This window comes from Octopus bimaculoides, chromosome 22, assembly GCF_001194135.2.
Source record: "Octopus bimaculoides isolate UCB-OBI-ISO-001 chromosome 22, ASM119413v2, whole genome shotgun sequence".
Lineage (NCBI taxonomy): Eukaryota > Metazoa > Mollusca > Cephalopoda > Octopoda > Octopodidae > Octopus > Octopus bimaculoides.
This window is the reverse complement of record NC_069002.1, coordinates 27759083-27772328: the sequence shown is the minus strand read 5'-3', so window position 1 is coordinate 27772328 and position 13246 is coordinate 27759083. Positions and strand designations below refer to the sequence as shown.

Sequence of the window (13246 nt, the reverse complement as noted above, 5' to 3'; positions counted from 1 at the left end):
AAGTTCTCCACCAATAATGGTGCTTACATACCGATGGGCTTGGTAAAAATTATTAATTATTAATTGTTGATTTATTAATGAATTAATAAATTGATAATCCTTTACCCTTTTAATTTGTATATATATATATATATATATATATATATATATATATATCTCACACCTGATTTGGGATATTCTTTATTAACAAAATTTACTACTTTCAGGGAGGCTTTGAATGAAGAACACATGTCTAATCTTGCATTGGTTATCAAAGAACTGGATAAAGAATGCTGCCGATCTGGTTCAGGTTAGTCTTTAAACTTTACTCATGGAAATATCAGAAACTTAAACCTTGATTTGATTGTGATTAATGATGTATACATAATGATTGTTATTCATTACTATGATATTCTTTCAAATTGGTTTTGATTGTTGCATTCGCAGTAATATTTTGCGATCTTTCTTCTGTTTGTTAAATAGAAAATTTTTGATGTAACATTTGTCTGTATCAAATTAAACACTTATCCATTAATACAAAACAAAATTAAATACTATGAAGTATTTACTGATTGAGGTTAATTGTAATTAATTCATTATCATTTTTACATCTGCATTTTCAATGCTGGCATGGGTTATACATGACCTGTCGAGGCTATTTTCTATGGTTGAATGCCCATCCTGTTTGCCAACCTCTAGTTATAATAATTAAGGTTTCTATCAAGAAGACACTTGCACCTTGGGCAAGAATCTTCTATTATAGACTCAAGCTGCTCAAAGCCTTGAGTAGATTTGGTAGATGAAAACTAAAAAAAGCTTGTTGTGACTATGTATCCATCCCTATACTTGTTATGGTATCTTGTGATGGTTCTAAATGAGTTGCCATCGTACAAGTGATACATTTATTTCCAGTCTTCTGCAAAAGACATGTCTGGCCATGGGGAAATATTATCCTGCTTGGAAACAGAAATAGGAAGTGAGGGTTGGCAGGGCATCTGGTCATTAGAAAATCTGTTTCTATAAATTCTATTTCACTCATGCTAGCATGGACATTAAAATGATGATGGTGATGGGTTAAGCTTGGAGATTTTCTTCGGAGATGTGTGTTCCTAGAAAAATATCAGTTATAAAGATATTTCTGAAATTTTTCCAGTCTCGTTTTTCTTTCCCTTTTTTTTTTTTTATTTTGGAACTATCTTCAGTAATTTATTTTCATTTTTAATTACAGATCGCACCTATGAAGAGCTTTCAGTTGCTTTGGCAAAGTTTAACCACAGTTTAGTGGCAACTGGCTCGCTATCAGAGAATTTGCAGGTAATAATGACATTTGTTTTAAATTCTAAGAATATTTTAAACTTTTTGTATTTGAATTTGTTGTTTTAACAGCTCTCCCCCCCTCTCTCACCCCTACTACCTACTAACTTCTTATATATGTTTTTCTATGCTGGCAAGGGTTGAATAAGTCTTTCATATTCTGGCCCAGTGGTTAGGGCAGCGGACTCGCGGTTTCGATTCCCAGACCGGGCGATGTGAGTGTTTATTGAGCGAAAGCACCAAAGAGCTTCACGAGGCTCCGGCAGGGGATGGTGGCGAACCCTGCTGTACTCTTTCACCACAACTTTCTCTCACTCTTACTTCCTGTTTCTGTTGTGCTTGTAATTCAAAGGGTCAGCCTTGTCACACTGTGTCACGCTGAATATCTCCTAGAACTACGTTAAGGGTACACGTGTCTGTGGAGTGCTCAGCCACTTGCACGTTAATTTAACGAGCAGGCTGTTCTGTTGATCGGATCAACTGGAACCCTTGACGTCGTAAGCGACAGAGTGCCAACAATTCTGGCATTTACAGCACCAGTCCCATTGGATTGTATATAATTTGATAGCAAAGGGATGGAGCAAGGGAAAGAAACCGAAACTTGCCACCACAGAAAAGTGCGCTTAAAGAAAGGAAAACTCAGTAATGCCATTGGAGAGCATCTTCAAATGCAGTTACTGCATGCAAGACTGCCACTCTTGTGTGGGCTTGTACAGCCACAGCAGACACTGCACTGCCATCAGCAGTTAACACAAAACTCTACTGGTGCAGATCCGTGGTCTTTATAGACTGACAGATGTCCATTAATTTGATAGTTTAATAGAAAAAAAATGGAGTTTAAAAAAAAATTCTCTTAATTCCACCATTGTAAGGAACACATGATTGAGGTTTAAGCTTCTTTGCCATTTCTCATAAGTTCTCATACATATGGGTTGTCGAATCATGTCATTATCAGAATATAAACAAGACATGGCAAAGAGCAGATTGTGTTTGCTTTATCAGTATCTGCCAGACAACGGAAAAATGTTTAATGAACAAGAAACTGACAGCACAATATATTGTTCCTAACTAATGGGTTTTTGTTTTTTCCCCCTTCATATTACCCTGTTACAAAACGCACTTAATTTTAAAATGAAAATCAAATTATTTGTTTTTATTGTTTCTGATACAATTTTTAAAAAAATTTCATCTTCCAGGATTGTCTTCTAATTAGCTTGGGAGTGAATCCCAATACTTCCGAGGCTTGGCCTCTTACGGTATATCCTCGCACTCTCGCAGTTCTAGCAGAAGTTATTCTTCTGCGTCAACAGAAAGAAAGAGAAACCTCCCCCAAAATCATCAGGAGTATTACTGAGGTTCAAGTAATGAATATATGGGCTCAGTTCACTCGAACATTAAAGCAAGCTATTTTAAACTTTGATAACAAAATTGATCAATTTGAAGGTTAGTACTGTTTTCCATTTTAAATAGTTTTCCAGAATGTTTTCCAAAAAGCTACTTGTTCCCAAATTTATCATGTTTAAATTTTTCAGTTTGGAGAGAAATGTATTTATCATACACACAGGATTCTTTAAACTATTATAATTTTATAGAAAATGGTATCCAATGTGATGCCCTTCTCTTTTTTTTTTCCTTGTGGATAAAATATTTCAAATTTTCAGTTGTGTTTCATTCATTTACAATAATTTTTATTCAGTTTAAGATATTTTAAATTCTATTTTTACGAGTTTTTAATTAAATATGTCTTAGAAGTATAATTAAAGAATCATTCATTGCTATTATATCTGTCTATATAAATATCTTTTGCATTCTATCTTAATATTGTTTGTATCTACAAAAAATGGAAAATGAAACAAAAATGTTATATTCTGTGAGTGTAAGCCTACATCTTGTTAGGTTGTTGTCTCTCTCTCTCTCTCTCTCTCTCCCTCTCCATTTTTTTAAAGTGGTATTTTATGAAAATATGCACCAAATGTGAATATTTTTCTCTGTTTTTCAGATGTCAATGTGGAACATTTGCAGGTCCTTTTGTTCCTCTTCCACAGCTTGCCTCTGATGCAGAAGAAGTCTCTACTATTGCAACTGGCTGAACATCTTATTGCGATTTCACAGGTAGATCACAGGTAAATGCTAGTTTTTATGATTTTTCATCTAAAATCTTACTCGATGAATCTCAATTTATTTTGAAATGATATTTGTAAATGATTGTATAACTGCTAGTTTCAATTAAGCTTTCCAATCCTCATATATTGTAGTTTCTGTGAGTAAATTCCTTCATCGAAAAACTAAATGATCTGTTTTGGATTTTGGCTCTGTTTGGGATATTCTTCCAGACTAACTGCATATTTGTTTGTGGACAGAAGTTGTACATAGTCTCAAAGGAAGGTACCAAGTAGCCAGTATTTAAGTCAGATTATTCAGTAATTTTCTGAGTGCAGAAGAATACAAAAAAAAAGATGTGTTTAATTTTGTCAATGCATTTATGCACATACATATCTATGCAGCTTCAGTTAAATCTTCTTTTGTTTCAATGCAAGGAAACTTCTGCAAATGCACATACAGCTACGTTGGTATAAGAACACATTCAATTACATCTTTGCAAATGCACTCATGTTTCTATAAAATATTGAGTTGGTTAATCTCTGAATGTTTGTGTGTATTGAGACTATCGCAGGATGTTATCTGCATGGTTTAAAAAGTATACATGTGTGTATCTCTCTCTCTCTCTCTCTCTCTCTCTGTAATATTGTATATATGTGGGGTGGGGGTGAACATATATATCTCATAAAATGCATATATAGTATGTGTGTGTGTGTGTGTGTGTGTATATATATATATATATATGTTTTCTAGTCTCATATATTTTACTTGCAGTAAACTGGTTGGTTCTGTACCACTTCCTCTGTCTCGTCTGATGCTAGTTTTTGATTACTTTGTGCACTATTTTTATGATCCACCTGCTGTTCTCATTGATCAAGTAAGAAACCTCTTTTTTTGCTAATATAATAGTTTTCTGTAGTAATAAACACTAGAAAATCTGCATTATTTTATTTCTATTTTAATTTCAAAGGTGATGTTTTGTGCAGCGTTTTAGTTGTCACGAGACCTCTCTTGAGCAGAGCTTAAGGTATTAAACCACCTGTACAATTGTAGAAAATTTTTTGTCTGGATATAGAAATTTCTTTTATTTACTGAATTACAATGAGACATTATTTTTAGAAGTTGTTCATTTAGTGAAGCTAACTTATGCCTTACATTATAAATCTTGACAATATTAACAGTTCAATTTCTTAATATTAACGTTGACAAGGGACTGAGACTCTTGGCTGTTTGCTGAGCTTGAGAAGGCTTGTCAAGCTAAGTAAAAGCATGGTTGCCTGTGCATATAGGCATGTCCCCTGCTCCCTCCAGCTGAGCATTCCTAAAAAAGCACCCATACTGGTGCCAGGTAGATGCACCTGTGTTGATGCTGTGTAAAAGCACCCGATACACTCTGTAGAGTGGTTGGTGTTAGGAAGGGCATCAAGCTGTAGAAACCATGCCAAAACAGACGTGGAGCTGACCAGCTCCCATCAAACTGTCCAAGCCATACCAGCATGGAAAACAGATGTTAAATGATGTAATTCAATAAAATTTGTAGTTGCTATGTGAAATCGGTTTTGTTTACATACTCTTTTCTTGAAATATTCACATTGTTTCAGTTGATGTTAAAAATGGGGGAGAATTCAATGAAATAACTTTGTCATTAAGCTGGTGTTTGGAACATAAATCAGAATGAAATTTTAATGAAAGGTGTCAATTTAGATCACTTTAAAGTAGGAAATTTGTATCATAGAGCCAAGGGTGGTCTCAGACAGGTTGGGATCAAAAGGATTAAATTCAGATTATTAATACATCTAGCCATCCGGTTTCACCAGTCCTCAGTCAAATCGTCCAACCCATGCCAGCATGGAAAGCGGACGTTAAACGATGATGATGATGATGTTTCAGATTATTAATACATCTGTTTCATTTAAACACAACAATGAAAGGGTTTAATGATCTTCAAATATAAACAGCATATTTTTTCTTTCTTAACTGTGTAACTGCATGTTTGTATTCTTTTAAGTTAAACTCATTAGTTTTTGAGTTTTTCTCTACATCGAGCATTTAAAATAATGTAAAATTCATTATTATCTATTTTCCAAATGTTAGGTACAGTGGAACCTTTTCACAGTACATACGCTTGGGCAAGCAGGGGAGCGAGATGCCAGTTTACCAAGAGCAAGCCAATTCTTTCCATGCAGAGATGTTGAAGGAAATTTTCGAAAAAATCTGAGCCCCCAAGAAGCCACAGAAAGTAGGTTGTTTTGAGACAATTTTTGTTGTTTTTTTATTGTTGTTGGCACTCCGTCGCTTACGACGTCGAGGGTTCCAGTTGATCCAATCAACGGAACAGCCTGCTCGTGAAATTAATGTGCAAGTGGCTGAGCACTCCACAGACACATGTACCCTTAACGTAGTTCTCAAGGAGACTCAGCGTGACACATAGCGTGACAAGGCTGGCCCTTTGAAATACAGGTACTACTCATTTTTGCCAGCTGAATGAACTGGAGCAACGTGAAATAAAGTGTCTTGCTCAAGGACACAACGCATCGCCAGGAACTGAACTCACGACCTTACAATCATGAGCTGAATGCCCTAGCCACTGAGCCACGCACCTTCACTACATTATTACACATATAAATAAATGATGTATTATATAAACACATACGATTACACATCCACATACGCATTCTTTTCTCTCAAGCTTTACCCCTCTTTATTCCTCATCTGCTAGCTTAAAGTTGTCCCCGACCCATCTATTGCTTTGGGGTTTGTAGTTTTGCAATCTCCATGTTGACCTTACTAGGGCTGGTGGCAAGAGAAAAGTAGCCACCACAATTTGTAAAGTGGTTGGCATTAGGAAGGGCATCCAGCAATAGAAACCATTCCAAAACAGACATTGGAGCATGATGCAGTCTTTTAGACTCTTTGAACCCTGCCAAACTGTTCGACCCATGCCAACATAGATGTTAAATGATGAGATAACGCAAATTTATATTTGCCGTCGCCAGTATCGCCTGACTGGCCTTCGTGCGGGTGACACGTAAAAGCACCCACTACACTCTCGGAGTGGTTGGCGTTTGGAAGGGCATCCAGCTGTAGAAACTCTGCCAAATCAGATTGGAGCCTAGTGTAGCCTTCTGGTTTCACCAGTCCTCAGTAAAATCGTCCAACCCATGCTAGCATGGAAAGCGGACGTTAAACGATGATGATGATAATGATATTATAACCCATACAATATATAACTGCAATGGTTTTCTTTGGCTTGGATGAGTGGTCGTTGAATGGCACCTGCACCTTGAAGTTCAGTTGTAGTGTATGTGTTTGTAATTAGTTCTTAGAATTTAAGTCTTCTTTGCATTAACATAACTGTTTATTAACAAAATGACTTTGCTACTCAGTACATATCTTTGAGTATGTGAATACTTGTATGCTTGGTTATGTGGTCCTTCAAGAACTGGCATTCTGCCGATTATGATGACAAGTGTTCCAGTTGATCCAATTAATGGAACAGTCTGCTCATGTAATTAATGTGCAAGTGGCTGAGGACTCTACACACACATAGACTTAACGTAGTTCTCAGGGAGATTCAGCATGACACAATGCAACAAGGCTGCCTCTTTGAAATACAGGTACAACTCATTTTTGCCAGCCAAGTAGACTGGAGCAATGTGAAGTAAAGTGTCTTGCTTAAGGATACAATACATCACCGGGAATTGAACTCATGACCTCGTGAACATGATCTGAATACCCCTGAACACTTAGTCACATGCCTTCAGATCAGTTTTAAAGGGTTTGCCTAGAAAAGATCAGTATGAACAACTTAGAAATACCTGGTTGTTTTATTATTAATAATATTATCTTATAGGATTTTAGCTTTTAATCTTTATCTCTGTCTTTTAAAATTTGTTTTGTGCACAAATAATAAATCAATGTGGAGTTTATTTTTTTAAAAAATTTTGCTTTTTCTTCTAGTTGGTGCTTTCTACCCTCGTTTTTACAACTTGGGTCCAACAGAACTGCACATGCAAGATACACCAAAGGTAGATGGTCTGGTAAGTACTTATTTTTCCTCACTCTGATTAATCCTTTGATAATTTAGTCTTTAATGTTACATATTGCCGCTGTGTGTGTGTGTATATAAAAATGTGTAGTGTAAACATTTCTCATCAACATTTTTCCAAATCCTAATTGCATTTCACATGGAATTTTTGATCTTTTGGTCTCAAAGTTTGACTTGTATGCTTGGAAATACAACGCCTTTAAATTATTTTACTTTATGCGTTTGTGCATAAAGTTAGATGTTCAAGTTTCTGAGGAGGCTTTAATCAATAATTTTTCATGGCTATAGTTAAAAAAAACTTTGTTACAAAAATGTTATTTATGTACTCATGAAAAATTTATTGAAATTTTTTGCAATAATTTCTGACATTTCTATGATGATAGTAAAAAAATTTTCTTACAAAAATTTTATTTATGCATTTATATAAAGTTAATTGAAATTTTTTTGAAAATTTCTGATATTTTAACTGTTATAGTTAAAAACTTTGACAATTTTTTTTTTGTGCATTCATGTAAAATTCATTAAAATTTATATAAAAAATTTCTTTTTCTTTTACTCTTCAGGCTTGTAGTTTCCTTTTGTCCAGTACAGAAACTGTCAGTTACAACAAATTATATGAAGCATGTATTGTTTTATTAATGGCTGGATCCAAATGTGATAAAGTGTTGGAAAAATTGAACTTGCTGGTAAGAAATGATTTATTTCACTTTTTGAGTAAATAGCTGGTAATTCAGAGATAACATCACATGCAGTCCATCTAACCATTCTCAACTTCTTCTCATGTCTTCCTCTTTTGCAATTTCCTTCCACCTGGATTGCTTGAGGCTTCTTCCCTCAATTGACATTCTCCCCATGCATCACATGTCTGTACCAGTGCAGTCTTTTCTCTTCACACTACACTTGACTCTTCACTCATTCTCATTCCTGCTCCATAATTCATAAGCATACATTACACGTGCATCAGAGCATGTCAATCTCATACACAGCCATCATAGCATGCTCACCCCAAATACATTCAGCAGAGCATGTCCTCCTCATTTCTGTGCAGCTCTTCCACATCGTCTGTATTCAATGCTTACATTTCTCTACTATGTAACACCACACTTTGTACCCGAGCGTTAATACAATCTGTAAAATCCCTTTGTTGCCAACATACATAAAGCTTCCTGAACGTTTTGTTTTTTCATCCTTTGCTTATCCTAGCTGCAATACCTTCAGAACCCCCTTCTCCATTGTCAATTACAACATCTGGATAACAGAAGCTGTCAGCTACTTCGAGGGAACCTGATTGACATTTATAGAAATGTTTTTTTTTTTTTTTGATGTTCTTATTGCTAACTTCTCCTGTGATCATACTGCATCTCTATTATGCACCTAAAATTTACATTGAATACATTTAACCCTTTGGCATTAAACTGGCCATAACTGGCCCAAGTATTCTACCTGTTTTACCTTCAAAGCCAGCTAGATCCAACCTCTTACACCTGTCCTACAATATCATTTAAAAAATTAATAATCACATCATCGAAATCTTGAAGGTACAAGATGATGTATGATTAACTCAAAGCAATGTGAATAAATAAGTATTGCATCTGACAGCGTAATCTAAATGTTGAATGAAGCACATACTGACAATGAAACAATTATTTCTGTTCATTTAATTACAGTTCAAACAATATATAAATAAGAGAAAGTTTTTTCTTTTTAAATGCTGTAGCTTTAAACACACTTTTAATTAGCATATGTGGAGGTGCAATGGCTCAGTGGTTAGGGCAGCGGACTTGCGGTCATAGGATCGCGGTTTCGATTCCCAGACCGGGCGTTGTGAGTGTTTATTGAGCGAAAATACCTAAAGCTCCACGAGGCTCCGGCAGGGGATGGTGGCGAACCCTGCTGTACTCTTTCACCACAACTTTCTCTCACTCTTACTTCCTGTTTCTGTTGTGCCTGTAATTCAAAGGGTCGGCCTTGTCACACTGTGTCACGCTGAATATCTCCGAGAACTACGTTAAGGGTACACGTGTCTGTGGAGTGCTCAGCCACTTACATGTTAATTTCACGAGCAGGCTGTTCCTTTAATCGGATCAACTGGAACCCTCGACGTCGTAAGCGAAGGAGTGCCAACAACAACAAATTAGCATATCCAATTATTAGCACAATTAATAAAGCTACAAAAATGAATGTCACTTATTGAGGAACATTTTTAGGAAAAAGTATTTTAATATTGGTTTCAAATAAGGCGGTGAGCTGGCAGAAACGTTAGCACGCCGGGCGATATGCTTAGCGGTATTTCGTCTGTCTTTACGTTCTAAGTTCAAATTCCGCCATGGTCGACTTTGCCTTTCATTCTTTTGGGGTCGATAAATTAAGTACCAGTTGTGTACTGGAGTCGATTTAATCGACTGGTCCCACCCCCTAAAATTTCGGGCCTTGTGCCTAGAATAGAAAAGAATATTGGTTTCAAATTTTGGCAATTTCAGGGGAAGGGTTAAGTTGATTACATTGACCCCCCCGTGCTCAACTGGTTCTTATTTTATCAACCCCGAAAGGATGAAAGGCAAAGTTGACCTCGGTGGTATTTCAACTCAGAATGTAAAGATTGACAAAATGCCGCTAAGCTTTTCCCCCAATGTGCTAATGATCCTGCTAGCTTGTTGCTCTTATTTCAATATTGATAATTATTTCATATTTGATGTGATTAAGTGGTTGCTATGTCTCTATCATTTAGCCTGCTAGATTAGCAACCAAATCTTTCCGAATCAATTCCCTATTATCTTAAAAAGTGTGTGTGTATATGCACATATCATTATCAATCCAATTTTAATACTAGTAAATATAATGAGGTAATGATTAAGATGTTGATCAATGTTGACCTAGTAAAACCTGCCGAGTTAATTATTGATAAAGATGTGAATGAATAATGGAAACAGTGTTATTGATTTATTAATTCGATTTGCATTTTCTTCTTCTTCTTCTTCTTCAGGAGGCTTCTGTGATGAATTATCACTTTATAATTTGCTGGCGTCTTCTGGCCTGTCTACCTCCATCTTTGGAATACCTACAGATGCTTGAATCTGGAGAATTAGGAATGGGTCCTGGGCATATTCTTCACACACTCAGATGGGCTCCCAGACTTGGACATAAAACATTTTCAGGGTGGATTAAGGTAGTTAATTATACTTTGTTTTTTGTTAATTCAGATAATTTTTTTTCCCGCTCATTTTCTTAGTTTTAAATCACTTTTATTACTTGTCTTTCAGGATAGTTTAGTGAAACAAGGGCAGACAACACATCAGGCTGATCAACTCCTCACCAATGCTGATAAAATGGCTAACTCTGTATATTATGATGTTCGACTAGCTATTAATTTTATTCAAGAACAGGTGATGATTTTAATAACTTATTTTTGAATTTTAAATTCAACTTTTTCTTGTTTTTATACATGTTCATTCACTAAAGTACTAATAAGAAAACGTGGTAACTATTTCATATTGCTTATGTGAGAGATGCTTTAAAAAATGAAGTTTTGGTTGCTATTTCCATCACTTTGAGGTAGAGTGTGGCAGTTCTGCCACATTGGCTGAACCAGTAAAGTGTGATTTGACATTGCACAAATGTATTTTAAACATAATACATTCACATAGTATTTTTAGCAATTTAGCTGCTGATTCAATACCCATCACAAAAGAAACTATAAATGCAGCTGATCTATTCAGTCATAAAAAGCTAATGTAGGGAGTATCCTGCAAATATATCTGTTAAACATTATATGTCAGTTTTATTTCTATTTCTTTTATATTTCAACTGAAATAGATGACTAGCTTCCCTGCTGTTGATCACCGGACTATTCTTTCTTCTAATGATCTTCCTGGACTATCTTCAATTTTAATGCTTGATGCTGTTGTTGCCAAAGTCCAAATCTCTTTGGATGAAATCTTTACAAAGGCTATGGTAAGTTGGATATTCTGTTATTTATATTTCATCTTTATTTGAAGCTAGCATGACAGCCTGGCGGAATCATTGGAGTGTTGGACAAAATGCTTTACAATGGTTGTTTTGGTTCTTTGTTCCCAAGTCATTGCTGGTCATTGTGTCAGGCACCCAGAAGAACTTCAGTGTCAACTGGTCTTATGGCTGTCTGTTGAAGGAAAAAAAATCAACTGGGTTGGGGGGAAGAAAATATCTAACTTATTTTGTACAACTGGCTTCAGAACAGTGGAATGGCAAATGCTGATGAGTTAAGAACATGTATGGGGGACTGTGATGGGGGGTGTGCTCACATGAAATCATTGAAGCATTTGGTAGGATGGCCAAGACTAAACTAAACTTATGTTCTGAGTTCAAATCTCACCAATGTTAGTTTTGCTTTTCATCACTTTAAAATATGATGACCGCATACACTTGTGGCTTCCAGTATGTGGAGCTTTTAGCTGGCAGCACTTGCATGTGCAAGTTGTTTGCAAAACATTTAAGATCGATTAAATACGGTACCAGTCAGTTACTGGGATCAGTGATATCAACTAACCCCCCCATCCCTTAAAATTGCTTTCCTTGTTCTTAAACTAAAAACTGTTATATGAAGCTGGTGTAAAACAAAGAATCCAATTTGATTGATACATTCTATTTGTATTTCAAAGCAAAATACTTATAGTGACATAAACTATAAGTATTTGTATTGACATTCTTACCCTTAAAATCATCTGTGTGTGTGTGTATGGAAATTTGAAAGGTCATTGGAGTTTGACACACACTACTCTATGGCTTCCCATCATTAAATAATAAAGCTCTGAAATACTGTAACACATCTTTGAAATTTGGAGACTGTTCATATTATGAGAATCTAGCATTAAACTGGCAATTCATGTTTTTCCACGATGTGCTCATTCCAACAGTTGTCAGGCATTATTTCCCCCATATTTTGTGATTTCCAGTGCCTTGAAACACATCACTTGTGCTGACTCCAATGCCAGCTATTCTGTGTTCTTCAACTCATTTGGTCAGCTCTTATATAAAATCAACACATTGTTTTTGTTTGTGTTTTTCTAACCAATCTGATTTTGATAATATTTTGTATACTCTGATTTTTAAAACACTTCTGACTTTTTTATTATATTTTTAAAAAACTCTTTATATTATTAAGTTTCCAATATCAGACATTTGAAACTTGGCAGCTTTTTTTTAATTAAAAAATAATTTAATCATATATATATCATTAATATTAAAATATACTCTTTTGCTTGCTTCAGTCTTTTTGACTGTGGCCATGCTGGAGCACCGCCTTTAGTCGAGCAAATCGACCCCAGGACTTATTCTTTAGAAGCCTAGTACTTATTCTATTGGTCTCTTATGCCGAACCGCTAAGTTACGGGGACATAAACACACCAGCATCGGTTGTCAAGCGATGTTGGGGGGACACAAACACATACACACATACATATATATATATACATATATACGACGGGCTTCTTTCAGTTTCCATCTACCAAATCCACTTACAAGGCTTTGGTCGGCCCGAGGCTATAGTAGAAGACGCTTGCCCAAGATGCCATGCAGTGGGACTGAACCCAGGACCATGTGGTTGGTAAGCAAGCTACTTACCACACAGCCACTCATACGCCTATATATATATAATTTAATATTAAAAATCAATAAATAAAATAAAATGTTACAATCCCATTTATTCTCCACATTCAGCAACCTTTTTGTGTCTCCCTTCCACCTTCCCTTGATCTATCACATTACCCCTCTCTCTCTATCTCTATCTCTCTCTCTATCTCTATCTCTCTCTCTATCTCTCTCTCTCTC

General features: G+C 35.7%; 1 protein-coding gene across 1 annotated transcript in view; it reads left to right on the top strand.

Moving 5' to 3' along the window:
- Window positions 1-13246, top strand: part of LOC106881733 (E3 ubiquitin-protein ligase UBR4-like) — a 218633-nt gene that overhangs the window by 42342 nt on the left and 163045 nt on the right. The window contains exons 13-23 of the mRNA XM_052975666.1: window positions 207-289; window positions 1208-1293; window positions 2490-2736; window positions 3293-3416; window positions 4168-4270; window positions 5488-5632; window positions 7354-7433; window positions 8005-8127; window positions 10425-10607; window positions 10702-10824; window positions 11255-11433. Of these exons, the coding sequence (XP_052831626.1) occupies window positions 207-289; window positions 1208-1293; window positions 2490-2736; window positions 3293-3416; window positions 4168-4270; window positions 5488-5632; window positions 7354-7433; window positions 8005-8127; window positions 10425-10607; window positions 10702-10824; window positions 11255-11433 (1476 nt within the window). The remainder of the gene's footprint in view (window positions 1-206; window positions 290-1207; window positions 1294-2489; window positions 2737-3292; window positions 3417-4167; window positions 4271-5487; window positions 5633-7353; window positions 7434-8004; window positions 8128-10424; window positions 10608-10701; window positions 10825-11254; window positions 11434-13246) is intronic.